General features: G+C 41.7%; 1 protein-coding gene across 5 annotated transcripts in view; it reads left to right on the top strand.

Moving 5' to 3' along the window:
- Nucleotides 1–21,725, top strand: part of GAS7 (growth arrest specific 7) — a 146,091-nt gene that overhangs the window by 115,124 nt on the left and 9,242 nt on the right. For all 5 annotated transcript variants that reach the window (XR_014522122.1, XM_083487598.1, XM_083487599.1 and 2 more), the window contains exons 6-13: nucleotides 6,667–6,756; nucleotides 8,618–8,733; nucleotides 13,349–13,423; nucleotides 15,736–15,814; nucleotides 18,126–18,254; nucleotides 18,788–18,911; nucleotides 20,661–20,740; nucleotides 21,243–21,341. Coding sequence is in view for 4 of the 5 variants with exons in the window: in XM_083487598.1 (XP_083343724.1) it covers nucleotides 6,667–6,756; nucleotides 8,618–8,733; nucleotides 13,349–13,423; nucleotides 15,736–15,814; nucleotides 18,126–18,254; nucleotides 18,788–18,911; nucleotides 20,661–20,740; nucleotides 21,243–21,341 (792 nt within the window). In the remaining variant the exon portion in view is untranslated. The remainder of the gene's footprint in view (nucleotides 1–6,666; nucleotides 6,757–8,617; nucleotides 8,734–13,348; nucleotides 13,424–15,735; nucleotides 15,815–18,125; nucleotides 18,255–18,787; nucleotides 18,912–20,660; nucleotides 20,741–21,242; nucleotides 21,342–21,725) is intronic.

Genomic DNA, 21,725 nt, shown 5'->3' with positions numbered 1-21,725 from the left:
TGCATTGAAGCCATTTTTAAAAGGCTGGAGCTAGCAGAGAGCCTGTTAAAGAGAGACAGGAAAGAAATGTCAGAAAGCAAAAGGAGAGGGTGGGGGGCACTTCTTTCTGCTGTGATTTTTAAATTATAGTTGCAGCAGTGTTTCCTTTTGTTCAAAGTTGCTTCTGGGTAGATCAAGCAATTAATAGCCAATGAAGTCATCTTAAGAATGGAGTGTTCCTGTGGGCAGCACACACAATGATAAAAAGTTGACAGTCAGGCTGGCTTCCTTTGCAGCTTTGATGGATGACTGAAGGGGCTAAAGATCCATAGAAAGATGTAGAATATTTTTTGAAAAGATGCCCCGTGAAGTTGTCGTAGTATGCACTTTGGCTGAGGTCGCGAACATGCTAGATATTTCTCAGTAGGAGAGGATGAGATGCAAGCCTTTGAATCCTGGCAAACCTCTTTTGACTCTTTAAGTCCAAAAACTTATCCATTATTGCTCAGAAAGCTGGCCCAGCCATCCGGGCTCCATGGTTAACAAAATATTTGATTTGATTGCAATGATTTAAGAGAGAGAGAGCAAGAGAGCAGGGGGTGGGGGACATTTCCCTGTGGAAGTGTGAGGTTCGCTCTTTTGCTAGCTACAGCAGTGGAAAGGAATTTGTTGAAACAACATGACACATCTCAGTGTGAATTAGAGCACCGGGAGTGGTGGTGGAGAGAACATTAGGGGGACTAGAATATGAGGTGGTGATTAGTGTCAGTGCTGTTTTCTTTGTGACAGGATTGATGTTTGGTGCTGCCACTCAGTTTTCCCAGGTTTGAAATTTAGTTTGAATGTTTCATCAGTGTTTCCTCTGCCTCCTTCACCCCCCTTTCACGGTTTGGGTTCTCTAAAATGAGAGAGAAAACACAAGCAAAAACTGCTTATTTGGTATGGGTGTTGGACTTCAGGGTTTTTTTCCGGATTTTGCGCTTTATGGAGTGGATTGCAAGAAATAATGCACTCTCTTTATGGCTTACACTTATTCTGAGTTGAAAGGGATGTAAAGCAGCAACCTCAGATCTTGTGAGGGGTGTCTGGGGCTGTTTCCACATTTTTCGCTCCGTACTTCACCCCATCAACATGAAACAAAACAAAACCCAGAACTTAAAGGGGCTCCAGGGGGTGTTACTGTAGAACAACTGGCTGTCTAAAGAAGACCTAGCTGTGGGGATAACCCCATTCAGTCAGAGGCAGTTGAAGAAATGGAAGCAGTGTGTTTTATCACTACTGCTCAGCTGCCATACATGTAGTAACAAAATTGAAGGCTGAAAGGGGTGATTACCTTAATCCTAAGGCACAATTACAATGCAGCTGGAGTTAGGGATGATTCAATCCATTGTGCTGCCCCGGTTAGGCACCCCTGGGTTAAAGTGTTGGGCTGTGACTTGGGAGACCAGGGTTCAAATCCCCACTAAGCCATGAAATTCACTGGACAGTGCTGGGCCACCCACCAACTCTCAGCCTGACCGAACTCATAGGGTTGTTGTGAGCACCTTGGAGGAAAGGCAGGATAAAATAAAAAATATTGCTCTTTGTGAATGGCTTTGTCAAGAATCATTACTGTGTTTTTTGAAGCTCTTTGAGGCTACAGTAATATTTGGAATCAGCCTCATAAGTGGGTCGTCTGTATCATGGTTCTGAGTATCTGCATTAATATTGTACCTCCTTGGGGGTCAGCAACAGTGGCGCAGGTGTTTTTCTATATGACCCATCTCATCCAAGTGGCAAATGGATTCAAATGTTGCATCTGCCATGCAGTGTCCCGACCTCAGTGAAATTATTTTTTGGCAGAACCATGCCACTGAGCTTGACCAGGAGAGGCAGCAAAGAACACACACATGCACGTACCGCACCACAGGTTCTCTCCCACTCTTTTCCTCAAGCCCAGCACTTGATTTTTGGGAAGGGATTTCTATTGGATGTCACAAAGAGTTCGCTTAGAATCATAGCATTGTAGAGTTGGAAAGGGACCCCAGGGGTCATCTAGTCCAAACCTCTGCAATGCAGGAAAAGGCAGACAGCCCATATGAGTCAACTGGAGTTGCATCTTTCTTCTGAGAAATATGTTATGAAGTGCCCTTTTCAGCTGACTGAATTTACACATAATGCCAAACTTCAAGGACTGCTTGGTTCACTTCTCGCCTCCTCCTCCTCTGTCTGCCCCCTGCGCATCACAGTCTAGGACTTCTGTCTGTAGTTTAGAGGCCAACCAAAGTAGGTCTCAATGTTGGAAATGCCAAATTATGGTTTGTGCTTCCAGTAAAGCGGGATGACCAGATTTGCAGGACAGCACAATCAGTCATTTGACTTTTCTGACACCGAGGCAAACTGTTGTTTGTCAATAAACCTCAGTCAAAAGTCCTTCACAGCACATAGGAGTAGTCATAAGCTTGAGGGGCTCATTCCTGTTGCATGAAACTGTGGTTTAGCTGTATGTGTGAACACAGCCATTTTTCTCATGGGTAATATACAGAAGGTACTAACTTTCTGGGGATAGTGGGTGAGAGAGGAGAAATGTTGATTGTGTTTCACAGCTGAAGTAATTTTTCTCAAAATTGGGTTCCCAGCTGTTGTTGGACTACAACTCCCATAATTCCTAGCTAGCAGGGCCAGTGGGATGATGGGAGCTGTAGTCCAACAATAGCTGGTGACTCAAGTTTGAGAGACACTGATCTAAAAAGATAGGCATGTAAGACCATTACGTCCGAGGTCTAAAAATTACCTAGCTTCTTGCTGTGACACAAATGCTCCTTTATATGCTCCTCTTCCAGTTTTCTCTGCTGCAGCACACAGGACTTAAATATCTGTCTCACATACACACTCCCAGTGTGGCATTTTCTCCTACAGCAGTTTGCATGAGAAATTGTGCTCTTAAAACTTGGTCACATCCAGTGGAAATACTCTGCTAAGAAGTTTTAGCAGAAATTCGAAACATCTGGAAATGTCTCCAAACCATGTTGTAAGCAAGTGATAATCCACCATGCAGCGACACCCTTCAGGTGCCAACAAGTGCTAAAATATATATTTAAAAACCCTCTCTTCTGAAAATGAAGCAACTTGACCTTTCTGGCAATTGACAACCTCATGAGAGGCTTAGAGTTACATATGTTGGATGTGGTTCTTTGCATTCCAGTGTCTCATAACTTCTGTGATCCCATCCTACGACTTGAATGAAACACTCTTTCTTTTGTGTTACCATTCCAGTTTTCATGGATGTTAATTTTCCTCCCTGCCAAAAAATAAAATAAAAATTCTGCTTGTTGCCATTTAATAAGAGCAACTCCAGTGCACTCTCTTGTTAGCATTACCAGCAAGGACACTTCTTTTTCTGTGGTGTTCCTATTCAGGTTATGACCAATTTCTGGCCACATTTGGATGATCATATCTATCCCTAAGGAAGCCAAGTTATGAGCAAGCCTCTTGCTCACACACCCAGCACCTTTGTTCCTTTTCAGTGAGCCACAATATAAACCAGGAAGTCTCTAAACTTAGTTTTTGGTTTTTATTCATTCTGGGAAACTCTGGTTACTAGCATTAGAACAAGCCAGGGTATTCAACGATGAATTGAAGTTTGTTTAATATCCTGGCTTGTTCCAAGGTTTTCCTGGTTCAGACTTAACAGGAAACTGTAGTTAGTTAGAAGCTTCCTCATTTAATTATAGCTTGTACCAGACGGAGGGGCAAGAAAGGAGGAAAAGGCTCATTCATATCTTGGTTTATTAAACCAATATACGATTGTCTGAACCATTTCAGTCTTCATATTACAGTGGTGCCCCGCAAGACGAATGCCTCACAAGACGAAAAACTCGCTAGACGAAAGGGTTTTGCGGTTTCTGAGCTGCTTCTCAAGACGATTTTCCCTATGGGCTTGCTTCACAAGACGAAAACGTCTTGCATTTTTTGCAAGTTTGTTTCCTTTTTCTTAACACCGTTAATATAGTTGTGACTTGACTTTGAGGAGCAACTCATAGAACACGGTGTGGTAGCCTTTTTTGAGGTTTTTGGTGATTTTTGAAGCTTTTCCAAAACTTTTCCGACACCGTGCTTCGCAAGACGAAAAATTCGCTAGATGAAAAAACTCGCGGAACGAATTAATTTCGTCTTGCGAGGCACCACTGTACAGAATCACCTTTGACTGCTGGACACCTTGACTTCTTTGTGCATGAGTTCTTTCTGGCTATCAGGTCAACCCAATTTATATGTATTTTGTAGTGTTTCAAGCTATACCCTGGAAAAGTGAAACAAATCCAAATGCATTGTCAGCACAGCTACAACAGAAAAGATATACAGTGGTACCTTTGCTTACGAACTTAATTCGTTCCGGAGGTCCCTTCTTAACCTGAAACCGTTCTTAACCTGAGGTACCACTTTAGCTAATGGGGCCTCCTGCTGCTGCCACGCCGCCAGTGCACAATTTCTGTTCTCATCCTGAGGTAAAGTTCTTAACCCGAGGTACTTCTTCTGGGTTAGCGGAGTATGTAACCTGAAGTGTTTGTAACTTGGTGTTTGTAACCTGAGGTACCACTGTACCTTTGACTGTCCCAGTTGTCTGTTGGGCAGTGCCTGTTGCAAGTTCACACATGCCCCTAATCTGGATAGCTTTGTCTGGGCAATTGAGCCAATTAACACAAGTAGGTGACATGGGGCTGTTCACAGCGTCCCCACTCACAGTGTCCCCTTCCCTGCCTTACCATGTCCTTGGCCTTACTGTTTTGGTTGGGAATGGCGTGAATAAGGCTTCCATCTGTGTTCACTTCAACACGTGGCACAGTTAAGGCGAACGCATGCAAATAGCCCCCTTTATACCTTCTTCACTCTGCATGGGACAGTTGGAAACGGTGAAGCTGTGGCCAGTGCATGGGGTGATTATTGGGACTGGGATGGCATGTGCAGCCCCCTGCCTTCTGCTTGTATTAATATTTCTTGCATGGGTGTATTTAAAATGTTTATTTTTTAAAAAAATATTTTAAAAAATTCTTATATATATGGAAGTAGGTTTGCTCATCCACCCAAGCCGTTGTGTGGTTCTATAGAAAGGAGACAAGTCTAACCTCTCCTCCACATTTCTGAGAACATTTAGTTAAAAACACATTTTTCTTTGAACTGTGTGTTCTTTCCCCATCCATCTCCAACACTAGAGCAAGCATCTTTGTATCAAAAAGAGAGAAGCAGGCTCTTTCTCTCCCCTGGCAGGAAAACGGTGACATTTGAACAAGGCTTCCCCTCTTTTTCTTCTTCAATGAGTGAGGTTATCAAGGTACCCCACAACAGGACTGGGTTTAGTGCCACCATAGCAATAAGGAGATAGGCACCTGTACATCCTTGATTTTGTCCTGGTGTTATTAGGAGAATCACACACACATGTCCCAAGTCCCCTTACAGGGCCAAGAGATTCATAGCTTAAAATAATTGTACGCAATAACTTGATCATCCTTTCCCTCCCAATTTTTGTGAGCGCTTGCAGATTATATTTTAAATGTCCCCTACAGCTTCTTGATAGTGCTTTCTGTTTGTCAAGTACACTGTCAACAACACAGTAAGGGCATTTAAGGAGGTCTTTTTGGTCGCTCTCTAACTAGGAAGCTTCATCAAAGCTCAAGCCCACTAATCTCTCTAAACCGTTGAGAACTTTGCATTTTGGCATGCACTATAGTATCTGTTTCTTGTCCCAAGATGAAGCAGTTGGATGGATTATAAATTTAAATAAATGCTTTCTGTCAGGCTTCATGAATTAAATTAGTGAATTATGGATCCAGAGAGGAATAATTTTCAGTTGCGCTTTTTAAAAAATATGCATTGAAGTGCAACATCTGAATATTAGTCTAATGATTTTATTATTAATCTGGTTTTCTCTCCATTGTGTCCATTAGCTTCACTGGGACTTTCTGTGTACTTCTGGCATAGGCTGTTGTGTAAAATTTGGTTTTCCATTTGTAAGATCCCTTAGGCAGCTTTAACTCATTTAATGACACCCGGTCCAAGTTAGAAATGGTTTTACCTAGAGCTGCTACTAGATTTCACCAAAAAGTGAAATGGTAAGGAAAACATGGAGGTTCCTGTTTGGGTGAAACATTTGAGGAATTTCCACAGAGGCAAACATTTTTAGTGAAGTGGTTGCCTTTTGAATTTCATCACTAAAGTGAAATTGCAAGGCAAACATAAAGGTTCCTGTTTAAGAAGGAACATCCAAACAATTTTGAGGGTAAGTAAGATTTAAACTGCAATCCTAGCCCCACTTCCCTGACCATAAACCCCATTGGATTCAATGCATGCTTGGACTTGGGCTTAGAAGTAAGTCCAGGTAGACATACCTAGTATTGCGCTTTTAGTCTAACAATAAGTACTGCACATTCTTAGTTTTATCCTCCCTCTTCTTTTAAATAAAAGAAGGAGGCATGCAGGGTTTGATGATCAGAGATCCTGTTTTGCTTAGAGTCTGCTTCCTAGATATTGCAGACTTTCAACCACACAAAATCTCTTACATCTGCGTTCTATGACATCTCCTGGTTAAAGCGAGCATTACATTCAGCAAGAACCTAAGCCAGCTGCGTTGCATTTATGCAGCTTTTGTTTACATGCATCCATGTTCCTGAACTGCTTTGCACGTCCAATGTATTCCTCTTTCCTTTTTGTCAGATAAACTGTGTGACGTTCCCCCACCCTGACGCAATGCCAGAGCAGCAGCTGCTGAAACCTTCTGAATGGAGCTACTGCGATTATTTCTGGGTAAGTGAGCAGCCACCCATATGCTCTTTACTGCAGCAACCGGGATTCATACAGTACGTAGCATATTGCTAAAATCTCTGTTAGCAAACATGGTTAAAATCCAAGCTTGGAAGGAGGTGCAGAAGATGTTGGACAAGTTGTTTCCCCACCTCCACAACCTAATTACATTTCAGCCATATTACACAAGACTGGGTGACTACAATGGGCTCCTATGTTGAGTCATATTCTGGGGCTTGTAACCCCGGAAGCCAGCATCATACAAATCTGGGCAGCATGTATGTGCTCAAGCACCATCTTCCTGATTTGCTGTCATCCCATCTGGTCCTCTACAAATGCATCGTGTTAAAGTGTAGCCCAGGCATAGGCAAACTTGGCCCTCCAGATGTTTTGGGACTACAACTCCCATCATCCCTAGCAAATAGGACCAGTGGTCAGGGATGATGGGAATTGTAGTCTCAAAACTTCTGGAGGTCTGAGTTTGCCTATGCCTGATGCAGCCATTATTCCCCTGTCTTATCTTAGACCTTTCCAGAAAGGGGTCTGGGGGCCCCAGGATGCTGGGATGAGCTCTCTTAATAAATTGATTGTTGATTGGTTAGCCTGGAGAGCTGGATAGTAGTAAGGTGGTAATAAATTATCTGAGTATGGACTTTAGTTTTGGATTACAGTATACACCTCCTTTAACTTTTGTAAAAAAATTGGAGTAGATAAGTTTTAGAGAAATAAGAGAATTCCCTGCAACTTCAAATGTAATGATAACTTTAGATGAGAATAGTATAAGGAACAAGATGGCCAAACTACTTACACTGGACAAAACTCACGAGTAATCATCACCTGAGAACCCACAGCCCAATTGGACTGGAGCCCTGTTCTGTAATAAGTGCTTAGCATAATTCGGCTCCAACATGATTTGCTTCATTCAGACACAAATGGCTGAAAGGGGAAGGGGAATTTGCAAATATTATATAAGGGTTGGATGTAGTTTTCCTACAACTAGAATATTTGTGGTTGAGGGGCAGGTGTATTTTTTTTTTTTTTTGGTAAACAATAAAATTAGATGATTTAGACTTTCTTGATTAAAAAAATGTGGTTGTCTTCACAAAGAATGAGGGCAGAGGGGAGTTCAATTGAGTTCCATGCATCCGAGGAACCATTTTGTTTTCTCTTTTACATTTCATGTGATATTTCCAAGTGCATGCAAAACGTTAGATGTACAGCATCAGAATTCTCTTGCACAACTAGAGGTTGCCAGAAATGGAAATCCTGCAGCACCCACTGTGCAATATTGCCCTGCAGGGATTAAAGAAGCAGTAGGGAAACAACAAATAAGTGGGGGAGGGAGAGAATGGATAGAAAAGAGGCAGGAACTGTCCCAGGAAGCAAGGCTTCTGGTGGTAGGCCAGGAGGAGGTATTCTAAGAGTCTGGGGAAGAGAAGCCTATATGCCAGTTTGTAAAAAAATATGTGGCTAGTTCTGACCTTGGTCATTTGTCCCTGCCACAAGCATGGGTTGTTTTCTCCCTTATATTAATACTGTCAATTCCTATTAACACAGAATCTGCTGCTGTTTAACTACCTGTTTCATATATGCCAGAGCAGCCCCTAGTGGCAATGATCTGGTATTTGCTGGAAATTCTGCTAGCTCTATTGAAGTTGTCTTTGAAGATTCGCTAGCAGCTGTTGTATTTGTTGCATTAGGCAAAAATATCCTGAATAGAATTGCCAGCTTGTGACTTGGGGGCGTTTGAGGTAATTCTTAGCCCACTTTCCGATATCTGCTGCGTGCCGGAGCTGCTAAGTGCTTTGGCACATCTTCTGACGCCTCTAGTGTGGCATATATTCTAACTGCACGTTTCCTTTAGACTGATAAGAAGGATCCTCAAGGAAACAGCACCGTCTCGGGATTTGAAATTCTTCTTCAGAAACAACTGAAAGGAAAACAAATGCAAAAAGAGATGGCGGAATTTATTCGGGAAAGGTAACTTGGAAATTAACTCCTTCTTTCATTGGTTTCTGTCTCCATTAGTGAGACACCTGCTTCCGTTAGTCCCTTAGTAAATAACTTGCTTTCGCTTGACAATCTTGACAATTGGGAAGGAGAATACTAGCATGAATGGGTTCCTTGGACTGTTCTGTCTTGACTACTTTATATTCCTACAGGCTACCAGCAGTATCTTATTCTCACTTTCATAAGCTCATTTATCTAAAGCTTTGCAAAAATGGTTTATCCAAACATGAACACACGGAAGTTATATTCAGCAAAAGGATCGACAGCTAACAAGTTTTTCAATCGGCATTTTGTATGGGGTTCTGGGCCAAATTCAGCAATTTGTGGCTATGTTAGCACCGTAGAAATGCTCAGTTTTAGAAACACATACATTCATTTTTGTGAAATTCATGGTAAAATAGTATATGATATCTGCTCTAGATGTTGTGGTTCACCCAGAGAAGATGCTGTATGCCTGTAGAGTTACCTGCCCTTCTTCTCATGCTTTCTGACATGCACCTCTGCCCAACACTTGTCCACAAGCTTGTGTCACCATGGCAGCAACAACACTTCATGCTTACAGTATATCTGTCATAGGTGGTTCAAAATAAGTCAAGTGAGTTAGTGTGTATTTCTCAATAAGATGGTTTGAAATATTCAGTGGCTGTAGCTGTTGTTTTTATAAATTCATGAACAGTAAGAAGCTATTGAAGTGATGTACATTAAGGTAATATGGGATACAATACCAAAGATACTGAGTCTGGCGCAATTAGTGCCAGCACCATCCGTTAAGAGTTTGGGTGTAATCTTCGACACCTCCCTTTCCATGGAGGTGCAGATTGCAGCTAGAACAAAGGTGGCATTTTTTCATTTCCGCCAAGCTAAGCAGTTGGCTCCTTACCTCTCTCACCCTAACCTAGCCGCTGTGATCCAAGCGACGGTCACCTCATGACTGGATTATTGTAACTCACTCTACGTGGGGCTGCCCTTGAGACTGACCCAGAAACTCCAGCGGGTGCAGAATGCCGTGGTGAGACTCCTTACGGGGTCCTCGCTGCGGGATCACATTCACCAGGTGCTATACCAGCTGCACTGGCTCCCGGTGGAGTACAGGATCAGGTTTAAGGTGCTGGTTTTAACCTTTAAAGCCCTATACAGCCTAGGACCCTCGTACCTATGGGACCGCCTCTCCTGGTATGTCCCACGGAGGACCTTAGGGTCTTCGAACAAAAGCATCTTGGAGGTCCCAGGCCACAGGGAGGTTAGGCTGGCCTCAACCAGAGCCAGGGCTTTTTCGGCTGTGGCCCCAATCTGGTGGAACACTCTGTCACAAGAGACTAGGGCCCTGTGGGACTTGACATCTTTCCGCAGGGCCTGCAAGACAGAACTGTTCCACCAGGCCTTTGACCAAGTCACAGCCTGACCCCCTCCATTGGTAATCCTCATAGAACTCTAGCCCAATGGTTGCCATTACGGTAATTTGATTCTGAACTGATTTTAGAATGAATTGATTTTAGAATGCTGTGTTTACTTTTACTGTTGTTAGCCACTCTGAGCCCTTCTTCGGCTGGGGAGGGCAGGATATAAATAAAATTTTATTTTATTATTAGTATTAAAAACAATATTCCAGTCAATATTCCAGTAAATGTTCCAGTAAATGACTGGGTCACACTTCAAGGAAAGTCTTATTAAATAAGAAGGCAGTAATAGCCACCCACACATCAAGTAGGTGCCTAATTTCAGCTGGCAACTAATTCCAGAAGGGTCAGTTGATGTGTCTGATCCAGTTTTCCAGCCATACAGTTCTATAGCTTGGATCCTATCTTTCCTTCTGTGAAAGGAACAGAATTCACCCTCATGGAATGGGACTTTTACATCTTCTTCAGCCTGTACCCATCAAAAACCTGCTCCTGGTGATTGGAAATGGTGTGGGAAATGTTGCAAATGGAATAGGGAGGCAGTAGAAGTCCCTTATCATACATGAATGGAGGAGCAACTTCTATATGCCCAGAGCTGCTCTTTATAACATTTGCATATATGCCCGGAGTTGCTCTTCTTAAATGGAAGGACTTGAGAGAAGGATCTTAGATCCAGTGAAGTCTTTGGTTGCAGAAGGTGGGGAGGTGATTTTTTTTTTTTAAAAAAAATAAATATCCCTATACACACACACACACCTGGGACCCCTTCCATGCTATTCCAGAAAGTCCCCCTACCCTCTAGAGTGGATTTTCAGAGTTCACAAGGGCTGTATGGGGGGGGTGTGTGAGCAAAAATGACCTCTCCTAGTATTTTGCTGCAGGATTATCCTGTAAACAAACAAACAAAATGCTCACAGGATCTCTATTTTCATCCCCTGTGTCTCCAGAAATCATAAAGCTGGGTTGTCGGATTTAAGAAATTTTGGTTGCAACCTAGCAAGGCATTTAATTTTTTCATATTGTTTGATATTAGTACAATCACTGTATTTACTAAGGGTCCGTTTTAATCTTCACTGTAGAGACTTAGGAATCATAGAAGTACAAATCCTCTTGAGTTCTCTCTACTTCACGATCTTCAGTGACTTTAGGACGTCTGGGGGTGGGGATCTTTCCTCACCCCATCCGGTCTGCCTCTGCTCTGCTAGAACATAGTTTAAATAACTCAAAATATATGCAGGACATGAAAGGAGAAGGCGCGCGAGAGAAAGATAAACAGTTATTATTTATAGCTGCTCATTATTTATAACTACTCTTAGAAGAAAAAGAGCACTGTTATAAATAGCTTTCCGAATAATAATAATAGGGTGGAGATTTACTTCTCTATGGCTTGCAATGGAGAACTGGAACACTGTGTTCCAAGAGTGGACTTTGCCTGGTCAGAGGACAATGAAGGCGCCACTACCATTACCCATTTCAATTGGACAGTGGTGAATTGGTAGGAAAACTTTATCTTGTGCCAGTGGAAAATCTTAAGCATAAGGACAAGTGGGAATCCTTTTGACAGAGTATAGATCATCAACAAATCCACACAGCTCTTGAGCACAGAAAGTAACCTTTGGCACAAAATGGCAAATATATAAATATGTGTCCATAAATACATTACATAGCCATATTGGATATCTTTCATAGAAATGGGAGAGCAGAGGCCATTCACAGCTTTACAAAAGAAACAGGAGTTTATATAGATTGATATCGTTCTCACCTCTTCTTGGAAAATGTCTTTATGAAGGGGGAAACTTGGAAAAGACCCTTTGATGTGCTGCAGCATGAAAGTGCCCACCCCCACCCCGCAGTTTTTATCAAATAGTACAACTCTGTTTTTGCTTGACACTGAGATGTTTGGTTTGGTTTGGATTGGTTGTTGTTGTTGTTGTTGTTGTTGTTTTAAAAACACACACAATAGCAGTTTATGCACCTGTCTTTGTTGGGGTTTTTTTTGAGGGGTGTGTGAAGGTATTTCAAATAGATACGATTTTAGTATAGTGCATAGGGGCTCCACAGACCAGAGCTGCATCAGCATCTGCCTTGAAAGGTGGATGGGGCTGCCCACCTGTCAGTCACGTAATGTAACAAATGACATCAAGTGTTTTGGTCAGAAAAAAGCCTTCCTTTTAGCAGTTCCTTGCTGTTTGTGAGGTGCTTTGAAGCCCTGACTTTGGCACTTCAAAGAGCAGCCAAACTGAGAAACCTTGGATGCACTCAGTGCTTTTTTTCTGTAGGTACTCAAGGGTACAGAGTATTGGCATCTTCCTTTTTCAAATGTTAAAAGTGAAAAAAGCACTGGGTGCACTAGAGAGTTTGTTGCAGGGAGGAGTTCTCTCACACATCTAGACCAAGCTGGACTGAGCTCCCCACATATAATCCAATGTATGAGGGGTCAGTCCAACTTAGCACTGAGTTTGGATGCACAACAGAGTTTCTTGCAAGGGGTGCCTTTGCCTATGGAAATTTCATGGAGGGGATGGTATGGCCAGGAGGAAGAGTGGGGGGAGCCTGAGGATTTGGAGCTAGAGGAGTCTGTGAATGATCCCAGTAGGGTGGAACTGGGATCTCAAGAAGTGTCTGGTGCCAAGGAAAGGCTAGGAGACCTGGAAGGGGAAGATTCAGACCCTGAGGAAGACCAAGCAGATTGTCAAAGGGCTACTTGTTCATCACACCTTATTTATCAGCCTGTTTGTATTGATTGGGCTATGTAGAACAATGGAATATCTCACTGTGAGGAGTAGCAGAGAAAGATCCTCTTGCAGGTGGATCCTCTTGCATCATAAATACATTTTTTGACTTAATGAAAATTGAAATCTTGCTTTGGCTTCTGGTAAGAGCTGGGCTAGATTCAGCTGTTTTGACAAGTCGGACAGAGCTGTCCAACCTGGTTCCACATGCCAGGGAGGTGCAGCTGCTTTGTTCCGTTACACACAACCTATTCTTTCCATCATCACAGGTATATGGGGTTGGGGTTGAAGACACAAGAATTGACCTGTATTACCTTGGTGAGGATTTTCAATAATGACTACTCGGCTTGTTGGGTTTTGCAAGTTGAATTATACAATGTGTGAAAACATCTATTGTAATGTGAGATACTGTTCTTTTAAATGATGTATTTCTGCTGGTGTTCTTCCTTTCTCCAGGATAAAGATTGAGGAAGAATATGCTAAGAACTTGTCCAAACTATCACAAAACTCGTTGGCTGCCCAGGAAGAAGGGTAAGGTCATATTCTTACCATTGTGTGAGTGGATGAAATCCCATGTAGCTATAAAACCTGTGCCTTTACTTAAATAATTTCTCCGCTCTTTCCGGCTTTCTGTTTGGGATCGACATTGGACCCTGGGCCCATCCTGTCTGGTTTCTTTCTTTGGAAATCAGCACAAGAATGAAAGGTTGTAATTTGTACTCTGAGGGGGAAGAAGGTTGCTCACCTATCCATTGAAAAAATGAAAAGAAAAAAAGTGTATTGATACTTCAGTAATGTGTTAAGTGTTTAGAAGTTAGAAGAGAAAGTAAGGATCCTGGAGATCTTCTCCACCTCTTCTCTTTCCGTGGAAGTTTCAATCCAGCGCAGCTGTATAGCAGGCCAGCTGTCAAGTAGCAGCAAGCCATAGTTAATGGCTTATTGAGACAGAGCAGTGCACACTGCCTAATTACTCCTGCTTTGTGCCTCACCAGTGGGAACAACCAGCCACGAATCATTGGCTTGTTGTTAGGTCCAAACTGGGATTCTGTTTTGTTTCTCTTTAATAAACCAGATCAGCAAGCCAACAACAAACAATGGCTTTATGTCGATGAGTAGTCATGGTTTGTTAGAGTGAAACAAACCACATCTCAGGTTCAGGCTTCATGGCTTATTTCTCCGACTAGGGGACAAGCTGGAGTGGAAGCGATTGGGCAATGTGCTCTAGCACACTGTTCAGTCCAAATAAGCCTTTAACCATGACTTACTGTTATTTGCAAATGAAGTCAATGAGCCTATATAATGCAGCCTTTTGATACGTTTCATTTTTCTTGCGATGGGGATTTGACCACATGTCCTTTCCAACTCAGAAATGTGATTCGCATTTTATTTTATGTCTTTGTGGTTCCATCTATTCTAGATTCGCTGTGGCATCTGATGAGGTGGACTCTAGTCTACAAAAATATATCCCAAAATAAATGTTAGCCTTTAAATAAATTCTTCATCTAAGGAGTCTCTACAGACCCTTTGATGTTTCTTGCCACAGAGTATAATTGAATCACAAACATCTGATAACTTAGTTTGCTCCCTTAACAAATTCCTTGTTCCTTTTAATGTTTGTGTCCTCCTGGAGGAGAGTATATTGATTGCAGGAATTCACAGTTTATTCGTTTTCTACTCTGGAGGACAAGAGGAATTTTAATGGGGCATGCCTGCATACCAAATAGTGAATTGGGTTTCTGCTTGGATGCATTCAATTCCTGGTTCCAAAGAGATGTAGGCAAAATAATTCCTGTCTTGTACAAATACTTTGGATTTCAGCATGTCCGTCTATAGTATTAGGATGGCTTTCAGACACTGTACGTTTCTTTTGATTCAGTGGCTATGGAACTTATTTAATTTTTGTGATATGGGGGGGGGACATGTAGCAAGGCAGATTAACTTTCTTTGTCACCTGGCATTCATTAGATTTATATCCTGTCTTTTTCAATGATGAAACTTGTGTAAACTTCCAGCTCATTGCCTAAACTGTTAGCCATTATGTTATTATTCCCTCCACTAGACTAATTCTCACAAGTTATTGGACACTTTGCTTGGAGGAGCTACTAAGAGTTTGGAAGACATGTTTGAAAAGGCTATTAAAAGAAATCACATTGTTTATTTTCTGTCACCTGAGAAAATTAATTCAATTCTCTGTGTTGTCATGGGCTCATTTCAATTGTTTGACATTTTGAGGCTTAAGAAACAAACAAACAACTCATCCAAACGGCTCCTCATTAGGTAAAACCTTCCTAAATGTAATTGGAGTCTGATGGGAGACACTCTGGATCTAATCAACATTTTATGGCTACTCTACATATTATGCTTCAATTTATGGTTAAGCTATCCCTTTTGGTATTTAAAAAGTATCAAATTACACACTCGAATCAGTAGCTGAAGAAGTCATTAGTTACCTCTGCTGAATTATTATAACTACAAGTAAGAGCACAGGTAGAAAAGTTGCTAGTTTGTCTCAAATGAATGGTAATTATGAGCCTAAACAGCACTAAGGGATTGTGAGCGTAATTTATTCCAGGGGGTGGATGGGGGAAATGGGATGAGATTTTGCTGAAAATAATTATGCTCATCTTCCTTCCCCCGAATGTGAATCTGAACATGAGTCTAGAGAGAAAAATTATGTAAGATAATTTACATTTTTTGTCTTTTGAGTTCAGCACTCTGAAATGCCGCTGTTCCCATTATGTGTAGTATTTGGAATGCTACTGCTAACAGAAACGTACGTTTGTAATGATGAGAATTGGATGCTAATGAATGAGTAAATTTCTTACCCGTCACATATGTTTCAGGACGCTTGGAGAGTCTTGGTCTCAGCTGAAGAAAAGCCTGGCTGATGAAGCAGAGGTTCACCTCAAGTTTTCCTCCAAGGTAATCACTTCATAAGGAATCTTCTGTGTGGGGTTGAGACCAGCAGAACATGTTTTCTGAAAACTGGGGTGCAGTTTTACATAAAAGCTGCATTTGCGGGATTTTCATGGGTAAACTGGATAAGATGTCTGGGGAACAGAAGGATCCCAGTGAGTTGCTTTCCCCCAAAATCAGAAGCTATTTAAGCAAATGACTGTTGTGGCCCTCTAATGCTGGATGATAGGAAGCTGCCTTCCATCAGGACAGACTGTTGTTTACTCTGGCTGGCAGTGGTCTGTTACATAATCTGTTCTGCGATCCTTTTTTTAAGTGGGGATGCCTAGGTATGAACTTTGAACCTTCTGCACTCAAAGCATGTCCTCTGCCATTGATCTGTGGTCCCTTCATTGATTCCTAAGAAAGCACCATATGCAAACTTTAGGCATGAACCAGCCAAAGTTGTTGTTGTTATTGTTGTTGTTGTTGTTGTTGTTGTTGTTGTTGTTAAATGTTTTCCGTTTTCAAAAGTTTACAAATACACATCTTACAGTCTTGTACTTCCAATACAAATACATGTCAGACCCCCCCCCCTTTGTGGTTTCTTATTTAAATTTTTAACACTGTATTTTCCACTTTACTCCATTTTTAAATTGTTCTACAATTAATCTTACTTATACTTTTAACTTCTTGATTTAAGTTAACCCTACCAATGCTTTTAGTTGCATACCATGATTTTTCAAATATTCCACAAATATTCCCCACTCCTTAATAATAATAAAAATTTATCTTGGTTTCTTAGCACACCTGTTAATTTTGCCATTTCAGCGTAATCCATCAGTTTAGTTAACCACTCTTCCTTAGTTGGAACAGCATCCTCTTTCCATATCTGGGCAAATACCATTCTTGAACCAGCCAAAGTTAATCTTTTTCAAGTCCTATGAGTCAAGTCCATGGGAAAGATTAAAGCATTAAAATAGTGAAATTTGAAAGCTTTTATCATTGAATTGCTCTTCCAATTAAAAATAATAAACAGCCTTATTCAAAGGTTAACAGCTTAGAAATAAGCAGAAAAATAGGTTAGCACATTGTGGAATTATCACTTAATGGGTGCATATCCTCTGATAGAAGCAAGTTCTGCAGATAACTTTTTTCCATTTTCATCTGATAAATGTGCCAGTTTCCTTGGAATCACAATGCTCAAGGCTGCAAGCTCATTTAATGTGGGTGGAGTTTAGTGTATGGGTTGTGTGATTACTGCGTAATATGTGTGCTGGGGCGGTATTCAGTTTGAAAATCTGGGATGGGTAGAAATTAACTACCTTCAATGCTATCACAGCACTGCTTTAGAAAGAAAACTATTAGTTCAAGTGACCTTTTTTCATCAGTCCATGCCTGGAAGGAATCCACAGCAGTCCCAAGACTATTGATTCAGCTGAGTAACTGCCCTTCTCATGATCAAGTTGTTAAGAGATTAGACAGCAGACAAATTTTGCCTGCTTCATGGTTTCAATTGTTGCAGACATGTTGAAATATACACTGAGTCAGTGTTTGGCTGGTTATGTAGTACACATGCATCTAAGTCATGACTTGGGGTGGAAATGTCCTTCCCCTGATTGCCTTTTTCATTCCTGCAGTTGGTTGAGACAGAATAGGTCTGCTTTGCGGACAATACTGATGTCGTTGTGTTTGAGAGCCAAAACAGATGTGATCGGGAAATGCATGGTCAAATCTCCCAGCTCTTTTCTCTCTGTTAAATTGGGATGTGCAGCATTTTGACTGGCACACCGTTGCTGAGGGGAAAGGCTATTTAACACCTTATTTTTTGGATTCCCCAGCCCCACCCCACCTGCACTTGCTAGTCCTGTTGGGGGAAATACAATACAGTTACAAGCATCTGTCTTTTTCTCTGAGGGGGGATAATAGCAGTTTCAAGGAGGAGATTTCAATCAGGAATACAGAACTTGGAGACAGGGCTAAAAATACTTTCTCCCCCGGTGCTGTTACTATTCCAATTGATGTCTGAAGTATAGTGCTCCTGGCATCCTGGAATCACCAGATGCTGCGGATAAGAAAATATTTTTAATTGTAATTGGGTTTTTAAATTTTTTTCTAAATTGTTCCATTATGGATGGCCAGCATGGACTCCTTCAGAATGATGGGTGGGATTTAACTTGAATGAATGAACGGACAAAAAAATAAAAATAGAGTGTGTCACCCACACTACGCAAACTGGGAGTTTCCTATGTTGAAAGAATTGTGGTCAAAATAGAGGTGTATCAATTATCAGCCGTTAGTCCTTCCTCAACCAAATTTCCCTTGCCTTTTGTTTCAGCTCCAGGCAGAGGTGGAGAAACCCCTTCTCAACTTCCGAGAAAACTTCAAGAAAGACATGAAGAAGTATGACCATCACATTGCTGATCTGAGGAAGCAGCTGGTTAGCCGGTATGCATCGGTGGAAAAGGTAAGCCAAAGCAGTCAGATGAGTTCATTTGAGGGGGTCAGTGGGCTGCCTGAAGGTTAGGGATAACTTGCAATTCCACCTTCAGAAACAGACGACGATAGCTTATGTTTCTTTCCCGGCCAAATCTATTTTGGTTTGAAGAAACAAGTGCATGTAGTTCATGCAGCAACTTTTTAGCATGCCCTATATTAAGCCAAAGTAGCTGACTTCTCAGACAAACATAGTGTTGATATTAATATTATTAAATGTTCTATGCTCCAGCATTCCTAATGATTTAATAGTTGCCACATCTGAAGAACTACTCTGAACTACTACCTTTAATCTTCCCTGTGGTGCTAAAACTATCACACAGAAGAGGAAGAATCTCTGTGTCTCATGGCTCATGTTCCAGGTTCATGGCCTCCAACAAGGGCATATGTTCCATATTGCAGTGATTAATTCTGAAAGGAGGGGAGGGATATGAGAAAGAGGAGGCAAATGGGTATTGTTTTTCTGCTGAGGAGGAATTCATGGTCATTTCTTTTTGTTTCAAGGCCCGAAAAGCATTATCGGAGAGGCAAAAGGATTTAGAGATGAAAACACAGCAGTTGGAGATAAAACTCAGCAACAAGACAGAAGAGGAAATTAAGAAGGCTAGGCGGAAGTCCACCCAAGCTGGTGAGTGAGGATAACGTGTGTTAAGAAGACAAAGAACAGTGGTGTAAAAAGAAAATTAGGTGGAACAAAGTCCTTGCTGTTTTAGCTAAGGAGAAAACTTAAGTTCGGGAAGCACTGTTTTGTGAGAGGATAAAGAGAGCACAAATGCTGACTGGCTCACTCCACTTCCCCAATGTGATGCCCTCCAGATGTTGTTGGACTACAACTTCCATCAGTCCTAGCCAGAATGGCTAATAGCCAAGGATGATAACAGTTGTGTTCCAGCAGCATCTGATGGACACCAGGTTGAGGAAGGCTGACTAACTCCCCAAATCTTAACATTTGGTGTTGATCAGGACTGAATTCATAACAGTTCCTTCCTTCTGGTTATATCGCAAATATTTACTACAGACACCCCAAAGTTTAGGTGCTATTGATAAGTTCCAGGATTTAGCTTCTTCCACGCCACCCCCCCCCACAACATACATCTGAAAGACAAGAGGAGGGAAAGTATGTAGAGCAATTAAGGAAAAGTGACCAATTATGCAGGTCTTTGTAATGCTGGAAGAGTCAGACAGGAGTTTAGTATATCAAATTGTCAACACTCCTTGAAGCTGGTTAGTTCAGTGATGTGACTTTCTGTGATTAAATTTGTCCATTTCCTCTCTGTTTCCTTGTATTAAATATGTGACTAGCAGGAAGTAGTGCTGGAGGTGCTCTCTACATTCAACACTTCGTGATTCCATGTAAATTGCATTTTATAAAATACATACTCTCTGATTTGTACACTAGATGGCAGGAGAGATATTCACTACTACTTGACTCAAAAACCTTGTTTAAAAAAATCATACGATTTAAAAACAGCATTAGCCTGGGTCTGCTTCTGCATTTGTTCTACTCGAAAACAATATTTGGGGTCTCAGGTAGTAGCAGCATTAGAATGATCCATGCTGAAACTGATAAGAGGAGCAGCTTTTCCTGCTGCTTACCAGTATGCTGCAACGTGAGGGTAGCAGTGAGGGCTAGGCAGGGGCGCTTGATTGGCTCTGCTCATATGACATCATTGCTGCCCTGCTGCACCTCCGCACCATTCTGGTACATGGCAGCAATTCTGCTGCAAGGAGATCAGGTATATGGTGCTCCCTGACAGCTACTCCTGACCAGGAAAGGGAGTTTAACAAAGGGAAGCCATAAAACAAGCATGGATTGCCCATTTGACATAGCAAATAAATATCCAAAGCTTGGGGCAAAAACTCCATTTTGTTTCCTCACTGAACTGTACTTTTGTTTCTCATTCCAATGAAATTGAAATTTCAAGAAGTGGGAAACAATATTTTTCCCTTTGTTCCATGACACAGTTTCTGAATATTTTGATGACTCTTGGCCTCAGTGGCCAGGGAGACTTGGGGAGATTTCCTTGAAGGGAGAGGAGGACACACCTGGGAGGTAGGAAATCAATGGACTGGTTTGTTTCTCAGTGTTTGTCTTACAAACATGCTCCATTGTGAGGCATGCTGTCCAGCTGGATGAGCCCACGGTATTTGTTTGAGAACTGTGTTTCACTCCTATTAATAAGGATGGAGAGATCACCACTCACTTCTCTCCTAATGGGTTTGATTTAGCTACACTACATTCTCTTTGTTCTTAACACCTTGCATGTTGAAACTTGTAGATAACTGCACTTTCACTTCTAAGTACCCTTTAGGGCGAATGAGTGGGCTTGCAAAAAAAAGTTACTCACTGTTCTTTGCTTTGCTTTGTGTGTTGCAGGAGATGACCTCATGCGCTGTGTGGATCTGTATAATCAAGCCCAGTCAAAGTGGTTTGAAGAAATGGTGACCACCTCTCTGGTATGTCATGTTGGGTCTCTCGATGTTATGTTTGCAAAACTTCAGTGATAAGTGCCCATCTGGTAAACGTTATCAAAAGTTCAGCCCATGCCTGATCTTGCCACAACATTCTCAGGTCCAACTCTGGACGGCTTCCAGCATATGTTAAAACATAGTAAAACATTAAACCTTAAAAAGCTATCTTGGCAAATTCAGCATACATTGTGTACGCAACAGTTTTCCTGGTCTGTGCATCGTTACAGTGGCCCCTGCATTCTGAGAGGGCTCATTAGAGACTATCGATTGGGTATTCATAGTAGGAGCTGTGGTAGCAGGTAAAGCCCTCATCTGCTTCAGCTCTTGTTTGATCCATGTTCTCATTTCAGATGGATTCTTTAGAGAACAATAGTGAAGTTCTTAGTCACTAAGAAATTCACATAAAGCAATCTCACCTTTCATTTGATGTTCAAGTATACTGCCTTATACCATCTTTTAATGAAAATCTTTTATTGTTTCCTTTCAGGAGCTTGAGAGGCTAGAGGTGGAGAGAGTGGAGATGATTCGGCAGCACCTTTGTCAATATACACAGTTGCGGCACGAGACAGATATGTTCAACCAAAGCGTGAGTTTGCTTGGCCTTTTCTCCTTTCTGAAACAGTATTTCAGCAGGCCCTTGTAAACCTTAGAGCCTTAGAGTTGCATTGAGCCCGCCAAACTCTTGCCCTCCAGTGTAGATAACGGCATAAGTACCACAGCTGACTTGAAAAAACAAACGATTAAAACGCATTGGCCTCCTTGATGTAATATCTGTGGTCTGCTCTTCTTTCAAAATGGTATCCTTGGAATAGCTCAAGGCCTAGTTGGAAATGTTGTCTGAGCACAGTGAGGAAACAAATCTGAAGAACTGGGAGAAGGAGACGGAGAAGTGGTTCAGTTTTGCTAGGGGGTCTCATTAGGCATTCCTTTGTGCTCTTATGGTAACACTGCTGTTGTTTCTGTGTCTTTC

Source organism: Podarcis liolepis (assembly GCF_965112155.1).
Source record: "Podarcis liolepis genome assembly, chromosome: 2".
Classification (NCBI taxonomy): domain Eukaryota; kingdom Metazoa; phylum Chordata; class Lepidosauria; order Squamata; family Lacertidae; genus Podarcis; species Podarcis liolepis.
Note: the sequence above shows the minus strand (reverse complement) of the source record. Positions and strands in the feature narration are given on the sequence as shown.